The sequence below is a fragment of the Xiphophorus hellerii genome, chromosome 6, assembly GCF_003331165.1.
Source record: "Xiphophorus hellerii strain 12219 chromosome 6, Xiphophorus_hellerii-4.1, whole genome shotgun sequence".
Classification (NCBI taxonomy): Eukaryota; Metazoa; Chordata; class Actinopteri; order Cyprinodontiformes; family Poeciliidae; genus Xiphophorus; species Xiphophorus hellerii.
The window spans coordinates 1,628,161-1,644,715 of record NC_045677.1 but is presented as its reverse complement, the minus strand read 5'-3'; the positions used below and the strand labels follow the sequence as shown (position 1 = coordinate 1,644,715).

Sequence of the window (16,555 nt, the reverse complement as noted above, 5' to 3'; positions counted from 1 at the left end):
AAAGGTATGGTTCCACTACAAGAACCTCATACAGGAACCAGGACATTTTTCTGTGGCCTACACTACCCCATCACATTTACCATAGTGAATTAAACCATAGCAATCATAAGATTTTAGTCTAAACTTTATTCAACATTGGCTCATTGGTATCAGTTTACTTCTGTCTGTGGTGAAAGTGAGAGCAAGTTTTTTATTCAAACTAATATTACCATGGTTTATCTTCTGAGGCACAAATAGAAAATGTCTGTGTGGTTGTTACTCCTTTGGAACACACCTCGTAGATTTTATGTATTAAACAGAACAAACTGTCACTGACTTACAGTGATTTTACAGTAATCCAGTTCAAGAGTCCAAACAGTGTTTTCACTAGAGTATAGCTATAGGAGACGCTATGACAACCTTGATAATGACATACTGTTGTCATTAGCATACTAATGTATATTAAGGCATAATAATGTCTTTATATGCACTAGATGCTCAACTAAAGAATTATCTGTGTCTCAGTGCTGTAGTTTCATTTACTCCCTAAAGATCTGACAAGATACTGCTTATCTGAAATAGATGACTTTAACCCTGATACTACTTTGTTGTTAAGCTGTCAGTTTTATTCATTTCGTTAAGCAGAAAGACTGTGTAATATATTGTTATTGTCAGGTACTAGTACTGAACAAGAAGTGAATAAATAAGTACCCCTGATCTAAAGAAATTGGATGAGCAAGATCACTTTAAAAATGGCATCAAATCCTGGCTTTTTGGGAACAAAGTGTAAAGAAATAATATGATTTTTAGACCTATGCAACATATCTGTATTTGTCATGGGCTGTTGATTCAAAGAGTTTAATAAATCTGGTAGTGCAAGTACCTGCTGAGGACTGACAGCGTGAAGACATTTGTTGTCCTCATTGTAAAACTTGAGCCCAGTATGGTGGTTAAATTCTTCACAAGAACCATTTCCACTGGAAACAGCTATGCTAAAGTGAGCTAAAAGCACAAAAGAAAGATAAGCTGAGATTAGATTTTTGTTTAGTTCCTCGTGTTATCATAAAGTGTGATCAAACCTGGGAAAAGAAGGATGGTTTTAAGCAATACACGGTGGGTACTCAACATTACAACAAATGTGCATGATGAGGAACTGATAAAGCAAATCCTGGCTGAATAAAAGATCCATAAAAAATAGAAAATATGCAGCACATTTCCAGTTTTGCTAGCTGAAAATTATTTAACTAGGTTAGATCTTAAGCCTGATTTTTTAAATTTCTTTATAAGGAGTAAACCACAGATAGCTAATATAACCATATTGTTAGGATCCTATGTTTATTGAGATTTGTTTATTTTATATCCCTTAGTTTCTTTTTACTAGATCAATCTTGTTTCTGTTTTACTTTAGATCAATCCTTTCTTTGTGATTGTAGTTTATGATGTTTACTTCTTGTGCCTAGTTATTTTCTGTTACTAAAATTTTATTATGTTTCGTAGGTCTAGGTAGTCTTTAGTGTTCAATTTATTTCTTAGTCTCTGTGTACTCTCCCTCAACCCCTGTGCCACTTTCTCTCTCTCTTCTCACACCTGCAACCTGCTTCTAATCAGCTAGCTGTTCCATTTTCTGTAATTAGCCTTCCCAGTATATACGTACAACTAATTCTCAGGTCCTTCTTGCTGGTTCCTCCTGGTTCTGCTCTGGCTCAATGCATTCTCCATGGATTTTTTTCATAAGTTTTTGTTTTTTCATTCTTCATTAAATCTCCAAAATCTACTCAACATCTCAGCTTGCTGCATTTGGGTCCAATACCAACATACATCATAATACATACAAGTGGGTACAAAAAGTATTCAGACCCATTTAAGTTTTTCCACTCTTTGTCTCATTGCAGCCATTTGCTAAAATCAAGTTTATATTATTTCTCATGAATGCAGAGCAAATGAGAATCATGAGGTGGAATGAACTGCCCAAGGAGCTCAGAGATAGAATTGTGGCTAGGCACAGATCTGGCCAAGGTTACAGAAGAATGTCTGCAGTGCTTGAGGTTCCTAAGAGCAGCACAGTGGTCTCCATAATCTTTACATGGAAGAAGCTTGGACGACCAGAACTCTTCCTAGACCTGGCAGTCTAGCCACACTCATCAATCGTGAGAGAAGAGCCTTGGTGGGGAAGGCTCTTCTTGGTGTGAGAGGTAAAGAAGAAGCCAAAGATCACTATGGCTGAGCTCCAGAGATGCAGTAGTGAGATGGGAGAAAGTTCCACAAAGTCAACTATCTCTGCAGCCCTCGACTAGTCAGGGCTTTATGGTAGAGTGGCCCAACAGAAGCCTCTCCTCAGTACCAGATATATGAAAGCATGCATAAAACACATAAAAGACTCCCAGACTAAGAAATAAGATTCTCTGGTCTGATGAGACAAAGACAGAGGTTTTTTGTGTTAATTCTAAGTGGTATGTGTGGAGAAAACCAGGCACTGCTCAAAGGATGAATGTGGCTAAGTGCAGAGAGATCTTGAAGAAAACCTCTTCCAGATTGCACAGTACTTCAGATTGGGCCAAAGGTTCACCTTCCAACAAGACAATGACCTGAAGCACACAGCTATAATAACAAAGGAGTGGCTTCGGAACAACTCTGTGACCGTTCCTGACTGGCCAAGCCAGAGCCCTAGTCTAAACCCCATTGAGCATCTCTGGAGAGAACTGAAAATGGCTCCACCAACATTCACCATCCAACCTGATGGAACTGGAGAGTATCAGCAGGAAGAGGCAGAGGATCCTCAAATCTAGGTGCAAAAAACTTGAGGCATCATTCCCAAGAAGACTCAAGGCTGTCATGAGGTGGGGGTTTGAGTGGTGAGGATGACACAGTAGACCCAGGTTGTAGAGGCAAAAGATGATGGTTTTAATGAAGAATAACAAAATACAAAGTCCAGGCAGCACAGGTGAGCAGAGGCAAGGAGCTCAGACAGTGGTAGCACCTGGTAACTGTACACGAATGGAACAATGACATACGACAAGGATCTGACGGGGAACAAGAGTCACAGGCGGGTTTAAATACACAGGGAAGGTAGTCAGGGAACAAGACACACCTGGTATCAATCAAGGGGTGGACAAGACAGCACAGGAACTAAATTGACTAGAAAATACAAACAAAATTTCACATCCTCACAGTACCTGCCCTCTTAATGGGCAGCTGCCAGATGCCCCAAAAAGTCCAAGAAAAACAAAACAACCCAACCAGGGTGGGCAAAGGCGCGCTGAACGGCGGACCAGAGTCCAAAGAAAAGACAAGACTAAAGTAATAATAAACCCTGTTCAAACAAAACAAAATAAACTAAGTCCAAAACAAAACACGATCAGGGCAGGGCCTGCCGTGAACTTTCCAGCAAGCAGCAGCGCAAGAGGCGGACCCATCCAGGGTGGCGGGTCCAGAGGCCAGCAATGAAGCAGGAGGCAAACCCATTGTGGCAGGTCTGGAGGCCGACAAAGGCGCAGGAGGTGAACCCATCGTGGCAGGTCCAGAGGTGCAGGAGGAAGACCCTTCAGAGAAGCTGCGGCGGTCAGCCAGGTGGCCGCACGGAGCCACGAAGAGGCGGAGGCGGGCAGCTGGGTGGCTGCACTGACCCACGAAAAAACTCCGTAGTGCCAGCAGGAGAAACCAGAGCGCTGGCAGATGGACTCGGGGCGCCAGCAGGTTACACAGGTATGTGCTCAAGTGGCTCATGGAGGCTAGGCTCGGGCGGCTTGTGGAGAGCAATGGAAGGCTCGGATGGACCACAGGGATGTTCAAAGGGGCTAGCTGCAGGCGGAGCACTGGAGAACACGGAGGGGCTAGCTGCAGGCGGAGCACTGGGGTACTCGGGAGGAGTAGAAGGCCCACTTACTGGGGCTGGAGCTGCAGAAAACAAAGAGCTCGGCAGCTCTGCCTTAGATGGAAGTGGCTTACCAGCCATTTTATCCAGAGCTGCCTCACGTCCTCAAACAGCTCTATCAAACCCAATGAAGGGAGATGCAGAACCCAGTATTCTAAGGTTAAGACCATTCTAATCGCCATTCGGGAGAAGTGTGCAGGCTGAGTAGAGTTTGGCCATGGTTTCAACGTAGTCCTTTATGGTAGACTTAAGGTAATTCCTTAAGTAAGTAAGGTAAGTCCTTTTCAAAAATCAGGACTGTGGGTCCATGTTGTTGATGTCCTTACCGCTAACTTAACCATTGTACTTGCAGTCAGATCCTTCTGTCATGAGTGGGTTTTTTTTGTGGTGAGGATGATGTGGTGGACCCAGGTTGTTGAGCAAAATATGATGGTTTTAATGAAGAATAACAAAATACAAAGTCCAGGCAGCACAGGTGAGCAGAGGCAAGGAGCTCAGACAGTGGTAGCAACTGGTCATAGTACACGAATGGAAACAGTGAGGACAACACGTCAGTAGAGACAGTATAGACAAGGATCCGACAAGGAGCAGGGAACACAGGTGGGATCAAATACACAAGGGTTAATCAGGGAACACGAGACACAGCTGGGAGCAATTAAGGGCAGTCGAGACAACACAGGAACTAAATTGACACACAGAAAAAAACAAATCCTCACAAAGGCAGTGCTAGCTCAAAAGGGTGCTTCTACTCATGGGTGCAGTATAGGGGGAAAAAGTTAGAATAATTTATATAATAATATTATAAGGGTCCCTGACCGACATGGGGCCCTCCCACAAAAGAGTTTCTTTTTTGTGTTGTTTATAGAAATAGAAAAAAAATGGAAGGCCCTAATAACAAAATTCATCATATTGTGTGTTTGAAATTGCTTTTAGCAGAATAATGAAATCTTACCCTGTAGGCTCTGAACGCACCACACAAGTGCCTGAATCTAATTGGTTGTGGCGCTGGCCCTTTGTATATAAAGGGCCCTCCCTCACCTAGTTGACATCACGTTGTTTTCCTTCCGGTTCAGACCTCGGTGTTTGCTGCTGCACGCTAGGTAAGGCAGGCTTCATCTCCGTTTATTGAGCTTATTACTTGTGATTTATTTCCATTTTCTGTATAACAGCCGCATATTAATGCACGCTTGAATGGTGCGCTTAATGACGTTCTAATCGCCGATCGATCCTCCTTGTGGCAAGAAGCTTCCCACACTCTCAATGTTTGTTAGCATAGCTTTAGCTCTGCTTTACTTGTATATCCAGGCGGCCCGTACAAGCTGCCTGATTTCCCTTTCTGCCAGAGGCACTACATATACAGTGGTAAGTAAAATGCTCATCTTTTGTATGCTTCCAGATTCCATTTCTGACATTTATTTTTGATAGACGCTGCTGTTTGTCCTTGGCCGGCAGTTTGCCTGTTGTCCTGTTTGCCCCTGGCTGGCGGTCCGCCTGTCGTCTTGGTTATCTGTTGTCAGCTGCCTACCTTTCCTCTTGGTTGCTGGCCTCATGCCTGCCGTCCTGGTCGGTGTAAAGCTGGCTCATGTTACTCGTCCAGTGTGACTGATTTGGGCTGGTCTGTGACCAGTTCGGACTGATTCTTTTAGTGGCCCTCTGGGTGGCGTCTGCTGCGGCGTAGTGGTTCGTCCCAGGACTGATCCTTAATTTGAACTGTTGCTGCTTGATGATTTGTCGTGGACTGAACTGTATAATTGTGAATTAATGTATGAAATTTGAATGTCGTTTCCTTTTACTTTATTTTGACAGGAACGGCCAGCTCACGGTGTTGGTGGTGGACTTTCCGGGTGGTGGTACTCTTTTTGGTTTGTTGCATGATTTTCTTTTATTCTTGCCGTTTCTTTTACTGTTTCATTTTTTTAGGTCACTACCCTGATTTGCATCTCTGAGTTGAGCCATAACTGTCTTTTAATGTGTGAGTGGTTTTAAATTAGTATATTTTTTGACTAAACTGAAAACAATTGTGCAATAAATAAAATTATTGAATTGGGTGAGATTGTCTCAAGCCTCATCTGTAGCAGATCTGTGTGCCTTAAAGGTAACTTTTCAAGTGAAGTTATTGCAATCTTGTCTTTATTAAAATAGTGGTCTTAAATTCAAATTGCCCATTTTGATCACACTGTCCCGCCATATTTGTTTCTACAAAACTGGGATATCAGACACGTAGAAAGATCCACTGCAAAAAGCCTGACACACAAATCCAGCTTCTTATCCTGTCGACCAAGAGCTGACAATCAACTGCATCAAAAGCTGAGGTTAGGTCCAACAGTATCAGCACAGAACAGTTACCCATAATCTTCTGTTGTCTTAACATACTTAAGGAAATGTTCTAGCAGAATGAGATGCACAAAAACTTGACTAGAAGTGGCCAAGAATGTTGTGTAGATCAAGGAGAGAAGCCCCTATTTTTCCTTTTTCAAAAGCAGGTGGATGACAGCATCTTTGAAATAAGTTACACTGGGAGCAATGTAGTGACATATCTTTTAGAACAAGGATACCAAGAAGCAAAATTCTGTTCTCATTGCATCAATCAGCTTGACTATCTCAAGTAAAAATACTTGTACAAAGCTGCCAAACAGTAGAGGAAACCATCAACACAGATGCTAAAAGGAAGATATTTCTCACAATTCTGATTTCAACAACAAGAACCTTGGCCAGTTCTTTCATCTCCTGAATGACACAAGAAGAGAAGTAGTCTGACCAGAGAGAGCTGACATGATGTATCTACTGTGATCAGTGCCTTTGACACAACTCCAACAAGTGGTACTTCACTTAATCTCTACTGTTGTTTTGTCTCTAAAGGACAATGTGATGAATCACACATTTTCTGAATGATTTGCTGTCTAATTGTTCTATTTGTTAATGCATTGCATTCTAGCAGTGAAACAAGATTTTCTGTCATTATGTCATCATGCTATTGTAAAGAATCTTGATATTTCTTGTCAAGGTTCCTTTTGTCTCACAAAGTGGTACCCAATTGATGGCAAGATAATTTCCACTGGCAAAGAAAGTGTAAGCTTATGAACTTCAGATAGAGTAGATAGAAAACATATCTGCCTATGAAGTTATTATCCTGAAATAAGAACAAACTCAATCTTGAGTTGCATTGACAGAATCAATTGTTAGACTGGTAAGACTCAGTGAAAATGTGGCAGAACTACGTAAGCTCTTCATCTGGAAGCACTTAGTGACCTAGTGACAAAGAGACAGACAAGAAAGGGCACTGTGAGAATACTGTCTAGCTGCCAACAATGCTGAAGTTAATGTCTGTTTCAAGAATTCAAGTAGCACAATACTAGATGGGTACTTCACAATGTGCCTTGAGTTTGGATACCATCTTTTGTTCTGAATTTAAAATAAGTGACTGATCACACCTAAGATAGATAATTCTACACTGAACGGAGATTCCTTAAAACCAAGTTTTTAAAAACTTTTTAAAGTTTTCAATTTTATGAAACCCCGAAAACTGAACATTTCAATGTTTTTTTTGTTTTTTTTTTAGATATTGGGACCACCTTATAATATAAGCTTGATAATGGCAATATGTAACTAATAAAACTTTCTCTAGAATGTTCCACAGATTATTCATTCTTTAAAACTCATTTTGTCATTTGTGCAAGCCTTATGAAAATATCGAAGATTCTTAAGGTTCCCCAAGATATTGATAAAGTTCCATTCTTGTAAAACCAACATCATGTAGATGCTTTGTGAGGTAAATGCTGTTGTGCACCAAAATAACATTTAAGAAAACAAAAACTGTGAAAGAAAAATGATCTTACTCTTTGATGGTGTGTTAGGCTGTGAGAGGTTTTTGGCTGATGGGTTGGAATGCTCTCGGAAATTATTTGTGTTTGCCTGTAGTGACTCTATAGGACAGAAAACAGTCAGGATAAATTCCTGTTTGGTGTGTATTACAACATCCAAAATAAAAAAAAAAGCTCAGACTTTACCATTAAAGTTGTGCTGGGCCTCCTGGAAGAAACAAACCAATCAGTAACAGGTAATATAACAAAAGCACTAACTGCGGGTCAATGCTCCAGGTCTGTCTGGAGGAAAAGCTGAGCCTACCGTGATAATTGCCTTGGGACTTTTCTCTACAGCCTTCAGTCTGTTCAGGATGAGACTCTCATTGGTAGAAATGATGGATTCCTGTCTCTCCAGAAAGTCCACCTCCATTTCAATTCTAAAAATATAAAAGTCAATGCCCATTAGCGTAACACTGTGTGGGTCACAGTGAGTGTTTGCGCTGCGGTGTATGATTTGTACCTGTGGATGCTGAGCTGCAAAGCTCTGGTCTGCTGCATGTCAGACAGAAAACTGTGCTGATTTTCACTATGGAAAGCTGAGTCCTTCAGCAGCCACTGCTGTCTGAGCGCCCTCTTCTGTCAAGTTCAAACCACAGCACAGAAGATTCAGGAATCTCGAGCAGAACATAAGTATTAATACAGGTGGTAAAATGGGTGGACAGATAAATACAGGCGTTCTTCAAATGATTCAGAAAAGTTAACAGAGGCTTATTTGCTCTGGTTACTATTCATTGTATTATTCAGATGGTAAAATAAATTAACCTTTAGATGCTGAAGTTTAAGCTTCTCTTCCTCTAGTTTAAGTTTCTTGCAAAGTATGTCCTCTTGAATGTGATGCTTCTCCTGTTTCACCATACAAGAAGATGAATGGGAAACTATTAGACATTTATACTCATTATCTTAAAGGTGAAGCACCCAGATACAGTGAAAGAACATAAAACGACACTGCACATTTTCAAAAGTCTTGCAGCGGAAATGCAATTATTACAATCAGAATGAATGAAGATGGGAGTGTGGGCACAACTGGACAACAACTGGAGCTCAGTGAGGTTGGATGGAGAGCGCTTGTGAACAGCAATTTTCAGCTCTTTCCACAGATTCCCGATTGGATTCAGGTCTGGACTTTGACTTGGCCATTCTAACACCTGGATATGTTTATTTGTGAACCATTCCATTGTAGATTCTGCTTTATGTTTCTGATCATTGCCTTGTTGGAAGGTAAATCTCCATCCCAGTCTCAGGTCTTTTGCAGACTTCAACAGGTTTTCTTTCATAATGGTTCTGTATTTGACTCCATCCATCTTCCCATCAATTTTAACCATCTTGCTTGTCCCTGCTGAAGAAAAACAGGCCCAAACCATGATGCTGCCACCACCATGTTTGACAGTGGGAATGGTCTGTTCAGGGTGATGAGCTGTGTTGCTTGTACGCCAAACATATTGTTTTGCATTGTGGCCAAAACGTTCGATGTTAGTTTCATCTGACCAGAGCACCTTCTTCCACGTTTGGTGCGTCTCCCAGGTGGCTTGTGGCAAACTTTAAACAAGACTTTTTATGGATATCTTTGAGAAATGGCTTTCTTCTTGCCACTCTTCCATAAAGGCCAGAATAGTGCAGTGTACGACTGATTGTTGTCCTATGGACAGACTCTCCCACCTCAGCTGTAGATCTCTGCAGTTCATCCAGAGTGATCATGGGCCTCTTGGTTGCATATCTTTCACAAGGCACTGTGTATGGCAATATACTATTACAGTTCACCAAACCACCACCATAGGATTCCTGAAGCCAAACACCATGGCTCCCCACACCATGTGTCTCTTCAGACATACACGTGGACAAAATTGTTGGTACCCCTCGGTTAATGAAAGGAAAACCCACAATGGTCACAAAAATAACTTGAATCTGATAAAGGTAATAACAAATAAAACTTCTATGAAAATGAACAAATGAAAGTCAGACATTGCTTTTCAAACATGCTTCAACACAATTATTTCAAAAAATAAATAAATCAATGAAGTTTATTGAACAATAGTGAATAATGAAATATGCATCTTTGTCCAGGGTTCTGAAGACAGGAGCAAACAGGAACACTGGAAACAGAGAAGGTGAGTAACTTGAATCCAGAAGTTGAATGAAATTATTAATATTGATCTTACTGAGGATGATGAAAATGATCCACCAGAGGGAGGTGTGTGGAGGCTGTATGAGGAGCAATACTAAAGTCAGGAGTTGATGGTTCTTGAAGCGATCAGATAGGTGATGCTGGAATCGCTGGAGGGCGGACAGGTTCTGCAGAGCAGTCGTGGAACAAGAGAAGCAGTGTATTACCAGTCATGGTAATGAAATCGGAATTCTTTATAGACAGTCTTGAAGGCACAAGGAGGAACCAGAGTGGCAAGAGGTGATTTAGCCAGGTAGCTGTAGAGAGCACCATTAAAGCAAACACTCAAGCACCAGAGGACTGGCATGTGGCTCCTCTTATGCTCTGGCAGATGAGGTAGATCAATTGCAGGTGTGCATCTGATTAGGCAGCAGATCCGCCCTCCAGTGGAACAGCAGCTCCCTGGCTCCCTCTGGTGGATAATTGAGGAACAAACCCACACAGAGCCCTAAACCTAGCTTCCCAACAATAATAATAAGAAGAATTACTTTATTCATCCCAGCAGGGAAATTATTTCGCAGTTACAGCAAGAATTTTTTTTATACACAGATTAACACACACACGACAGGAGCTGCGTCTGCAGGCAGCCAGCTGAGCCGGCGCCATTTTTGAAGGAGGACATGCGGCAAAGGTCGTCGGGACCGGGAGTCGAACCCGCGTGCTAACCCCCTGCGCCACCACAGCACGCCCCAAATAACATACCATTAAAAGTTTCTTCATTGTTATTAAACACACAGTTTTGTTGGCAGACAATATGCTGTTCAAAACGACATATTATTATACTATATTAAAAAAAAATGTGTGTAAACAAACTTAAAAAATGATAACATAGCATTAATATTACATGTTATTTAGGAAAACAGGCATAGATCTGTAAACATATTTGACTCCTTTTTGACTGTCAGAACAACAGTCTATTGTCCATGGAAAAACAGCGTCCATGAGGTTAAGCCTCGCACTGTAGGAACCAGGGAAACAGTATGTGTTGGAGTAACATAATTTTAATTCTGGTTGGCGTCACTGTGGTTCCTTGCGATGCCTTTGTCCTGCTTTGGAAAGTAACAAAGTCATTTTTTGACAGCTTCACTGCAGTTCTTGTCAGTCAGCTTTGGGTCAAACTGCTACGCAGCAGCTGAAAAACACAAAAATAAAAGTGAGGAAGGCGCCAGTTTGGGCCGGTTAGAAAAATAATAAAAAACATAAATATTAAATAATGTGCTGGTTATAGGTCTGAGAACAACCAAGCAAACCATATGGTTCCCCTTGTACACTTGGTGTACAAGTGAGTGTGCAGTTAAATTAATAACAACATGTAAATTAATGTTCATGAATATGTATCTTAATGATAATTGACATATATAATAACACATTTTTACCTATCAAGCTGCAGCATTGGCACAAAACAATGCAGTTATTTTTTAATAAACACAGTTAAGACAAAAGTAATATCACCAAACTTACTGCAAAAGGGCTCAGAGTAGAATTCAATTCAGAAGCCGGTTGCAAACAAGCCAGCAGCAAAGTGGCTGTGTGGTTGGGACATGCCACCAGTGTAAAAAGGGGAGGCGGACCGCTCCACTGCTTGAAATGATTTGTAAGATGTTTTTGTGTCAACACATTATGCACAAACGGTCAGTAATAATATTTACAGACAAGTAAGAAAACGTACAGAAAGAATGACAACCCACTGTCCTCAACATATAGTGCTTAATTTTAAGCATGATTAACCCACCCTCAATAATAAAATTCTCCCCAGACATCGAGGCGGGTACCCAGTAAAAAGGGGGCGTGTCAGATGAAGCCACACTTTGACGCTTGTGCTGAAAACCATGTCACTGGCAACAAATGGTGCCTCACATTGCATGGGTCACGTGACTGCTTCATTTTAGGTGTTGGTTTTCAAAATAAAAGTGTGACAAGCCCTGCTGCTTTATGGGTTATTGTATTTAGTCGTGCATCAGAGGAGAGCATTTGTCTTTAGCAGTGGCTGAAATAAAAGCAACATTGACCAACATAATTGATGTGTTAATGATTTTGATGATGGCACTCATCAAAATGTAATGTTTGTTACTGGTTTTCTCAATTGTTGATTATGATGTATTTTATGACTTTATATTTTTGTGTTTTTATGATGTAAAGAATTTTGAACTGCTTTGTTGCTGAAATGTTCTACACAAATAAACTTGATTGAAATGGAGCCAGCAAGAAGAAAATATCTGAGATCTGGGAATACTTTGAGATGATCATTCACAAGATTCTTAAATAAAAATAATGAACCCCTTCACCTCCAAAATGTTCACCTTGTGGAAATTTCCATTATTATTTTGATCAGTAACGATATATCTTTCTTGCACAGCAGAAACAGATTAAAGCTGTTGGAAGAGTAAAATCCTGTCCTGGTGAGTAAAAATGTAAGGGATCAGATCAGAGAGCCAACTCAAAGAAAATGAAAAGTTTTGAAGAATTCCAGTTTTCAGGAGCCAAATCAAAACTCAGAAAACTAACCACCCCAACAAGCACCGCACTCCCAATACACTAAAACAAATGTCTTTATTTTTAAATCAGTCTGTAACATGAAAGAAAACAGCCACTGACAGTCAACATATTCCAGGATTAGTCTGGCTACAAATCATTTTAATAAGTACATTACAGTTACAGTTACATTGGATTTAATTGACTCTCCTGTTACTGACCATGAATTTGACAAAAACTTTGTGACAATGTTGCATTTATAATTTTTTTGAAGTATGTCTATCTGAGTGACAAGGCTGCCACAGTATCAGCAGCAGATGTCACTAGTGAGGAATGAATGAACCATCGAGTAATGAACCTTTTGGCAAAGCAATGGGCTGGAAGCTTCATTGCTTCGCGAAGCTTCATTTGGCCATCATTACCACCCAGCGCTCAAGGAGGAGGAGGACAGGGGATTGGTGCGACAAACAGAATACACTGATTCAACATTGATTATCAGTTTTTCTCAACCCTGGTCCTCAAGGCAAGCTACCCTGCATGTTTCAAGGGTCCCCAAGTCCAGTCCTCAAGAGCTACCATCTTTTAGATGAAATCACATAAAAAAAAATTAAATTGTTTAACTCTTTCCAAATTCTGATAATATCATTTTAAGTTATTTTTTCATCAACTCTTTTCCTTGTAAAAAACATTATTTTAGTATCCTCTACAGAAAGTTTAAAACCCCATTTATATGAGCATTTTTCTACAACTGAAATTACTCCCTGAAGCTTCTTTACAATGAAGTCTAAATTTCTTCCTCTTTTCCACATTGATCCATCATCAGCAAAAAGTGAAAATCCCATTCCATCCTCTACTTCTTTTAACTACCACTGAAAATAATAACGGACTTGCTATACTTTCCTGTGGTGTCCCATTTTCTATATTCAAACTCTCAGAATAATCCTTCCCCATCCTTACCTGTATTTGTCTTTCTTCTAGAAAATTTTTAATCCATCTAAAACTATGACCATTTATACCCATTCCTCTAATTTTAATTAATAACCCTTCCCTCCCCATCATACCATATGCTCTCTCAGTATCAAAAAATACTGCCACAACACTCTTTATTCACTTGAGCCTTTCTAATTTCATGCTCTAAACATAAAACTGGATCCATTGTACTTCTCCCTCTCCTGAAACCGCTCTGATAAGACGATGTAAGTCCCTTATTTTACATATAATATATTAATCTTTCATTTATCATTCTCTCCATTATTTTACATAAGTTGGATGTTAACGCTATCAGGTTTCAACACACTCCATTCAGATGATTGCAATTCAGGAAAGCCCTTCTTCTTTTTTTTAATGGTGGTTGGCAAACAACTTATAGGTGCATTACTGCCACCTTCCAGATTGGAGTATGGATCAGAAGTTTACCTATTATAATTTCCCCATAATACCCGTTCTTAGAAAACAAAAAATACTGCTAAAAACCACATCCCCAGATGATCTCTGAAACAATTCCCTAATATCTAATTTATTTTTATTCCCACTTAAAACTCTAAGTAACACCTCTCTTTCCTGAACATATTTATTACATTCTAAAAATATATGTTGTACTGTTTTTAATTTTCCACAATAATTACAACAACCTGTATTATGCTTATTAATTATTTTAAGAGTACTATTTAATCCGGTATCTCCAAATATTATTCTAGATATAACATTTTCTTTTTTAAGTCTATTACATTTCCTTAATTCCCCAACTTTTTTTGGATACTATAATAAAACCTAGCATTGCCTCCTCTATCCCACTGTTCTTGCCATTTCTTCTTGATATATATTTTAATAATATTCTTTACCTCATTTTTCAGCAAAGCCCTGCTAATCAATCAGCAATTAAACTCATGTGTGCTGAAGCAGGGGAATGCCTAAAACTAGCAGAGCAGTGTGCGTTGAGGACCAGTGATGAAAAACACTGGATTAGACGTTGGCACTTCATTCATTAGAATTTGACCACAAAACAACATTGATTCAATGACATCTTTTCAACATTAGGTAATGGGCTAAAATTGGATAATTGTTTATGGTTGATCCACCATCAGGAGTTGACCTTAACCAATGTCAAGTTAAATCAGTAAATCCAACACTTTTGAATGTATTCACCATATCCACCCTACTGGCATGCACCTAGCAAAGAATCAAACACATCCATCTCTTTCACTGTTCAAGCTCAGCAGTCAAATCTATAAAGTAACCTGGCACACCTGTGCTCACACAAAGATCTCTCTTCAGACAAAGAACCTCAACTGAAAGCTTCCTCAAAGACACCACTGGTAAGAAATAGACATTGTTCACAGTTTACGTGATTCAAATTGCATTCAGAAGACCAAAACAGATTTAGTAGTGATGGTGAGATGAAGCCTCATGAGGCATTGAACCACTTGAGCCAACTGGTTCGAGAAAGGGTTCATTTCTTGAGGCTTCATGTGCACACGAAACCACCTACTGGCCAGGTGTATAATCACAGCCAGCTGTATCTTAACACGTGTGATGCATTGAATTTTTGTCTATTATGGCTCTTGGGAATGACTTCACAAAAGGTGTAGGACGAAATCATTTGTCTACATAAATTATGTATACACATATGTGTATAATAAAATATTATTTGAATGTATCCTCTGTGTGTAATTATTCCCAAAATAGTAGTGTCATGTGATATGGCATGTTGTGTAATAAAGTTTTTCTGTGACTCTAGAAAAATGGCATGGGCTTAATCAGGCAGAGGACAGTGAAAGTGCTTGTGGAACTAGGGTGGGGGTAGTGAATAGGCTAATGCTTGTGTAACTTGGATGATTTCATGCATTTTTATTAAGAAACAACAATTTCTCCACAGTTTTTGGTTTCAAACGATTTCTCTTTTTTGACACTACATGGATGAGGTGTTATTATTGTACCCCAACTCCTTGGAGCACAATAAACACCTCACCTTTACAGAAAATAAGAAACAGTGAAAAATACAGTTCCTCATAAGCAAACCTAATGCATCTGCAAATGTTCAGTTCACCTTACCTTGTTAGGGCTTATCAAATCAAAATGTTCCCACATAGGGGAAATCCTCCTCTTTCTCGCCGGCTCCATCCTACTCCTATCCTGTCCTCGCGCTCCTAAATCTCCTCTCTCTCTCTCTCTCTCTCTCTCTCTCTCTCTCTCTCTCTCTCTCTCTCTCTCTCTCTCTCTCTCCTCTCTCTCTCTCTCTCTCTCTCTCTCTCTCTCTCTCTCTCTCTCTCTCTCTCTCTCTCTCTCTCTCTCTCTCTCTCTCTCTCTCTCTCCTAAACTCTCCAAACACCGAACTAACTGTCTCAAACTAAATAACCACTATCCAAACTCTACTATCCAAACTATCAAAACTCTATCCACTCTCTCAACTGACCGCAACTCGCCTACAACAACCCACATTTTGAATGCAGCCTGTGGGGTTTCTAAAGCTGTCAAACCCCGCGCCAACATCTGAGCCACTTCCCGAAGCAGTCACGTGGTACAGCCAGGCAGCGAGGCTTCGGACGTCATCGTTTTCGGCTCCTCCCCTAAATGAAGCAAGCCTCGATACGCGCTTTACGGAAACGCCCCCTCCATTACTCGACACACGCCTCGAAGCCTCGGCACATCACGTAACATCACTAAGATTTAGTGTTTGATGCAATGTTTTTCATGTGTTTGGACACAGATTAATTGCACTGTTTGGAGTATTGTTTATTTATTCATTCACTCTTAAACTACAAGTAAATTATTAAATCATTACTTGGGAAATTAGTTAATGTTAAAATTAACTCATTGTTATCTGTAATTAATGTTACTCCTATTTGTAGGTTTTCAAACTACTCATGTGACAGCATGTTGGCTACTCTGTGACTACTTATGTGACTACTCATGTTGCTTTCATATGAACTGGCAACCTGTTCAGGGTGACCCTGCCTCTCGTCCGTTGACTGGAGATAGGCACCAGCATCCCTCACGACCCCAGTAGGGATAAGCATATAAGATAATGGATGGATGGACGGATAGAAGATAACATTGTCCTTCTACTTTACAACTACGTGCCATGTGTATTGGAAAATAAAATGCTAAGATACACTGCATGTGGTCATAACATGGCAACATGTGAAAGTTTATTAGTTATAAACAGTTTTGCAAGGCAGCATAAATGGTCTGAGTACCCTCAGAACATTC

At 40.2% G+C, this 16,555-nt stretch overlaps 2 protein-coding genes across 2 annotated transcripts in view; one reads left to right on the top strand and one right to left on the bottom strand.

Moving 5' to 3' along the window:
- Nucleotides 1-7,482, top strand: part of LOC116721385 (uncharacterized) — a 63,382-nt gene extending 55,900 nt beyond the window's left edge. Inside the window, exon 7 of the mRNA XM_032565065.1 lies at nt 5,657-7,482. Coding sequence (XP_032420956.1) covers nt 5,657-5,725 — 69 coding nt within the window. The 3' untranslated portion in view covers nt 5,726-7,482. The remainder of the gene's footprint in view (nt 1-5,656) is intronic.
- The window catches only part of LOC116721387 (tRNA wybutosine-synthesizing protein 3 homolog), a 66,907-nt gene that overhangs the window by 1,734 nt on the left and 48,618 nt on the right, over nt 1-16,555 (bottom strand). The window contains exons 5-10 of the mRNA XM_032565071.1: nt 8,476-8,556; nt 8,174-8,289; nt 7,976-8,090; nt 7,858-7,879; nt 7,687-7,773; nt 863-981 (exon numbers count right to left, since the gene is read on the bottom strand). Of these exons, the coding sequence (XP_032420962.1) occupies nt 863-981; nt 7,687-7,773; nt 7,858-7,879; nt 7,976-8,090; nt 8,174-8,289; nt 8,476-8,556 (540 nt within the window). The remainder of the gene's footprint in view (nt 1-862; nt 982-7,686; nt 7,774-7,857; nt 7,880-7,975; nt 8,091-8,173; nt 8,290-8,475; nt 8,557-16,555) is intronic.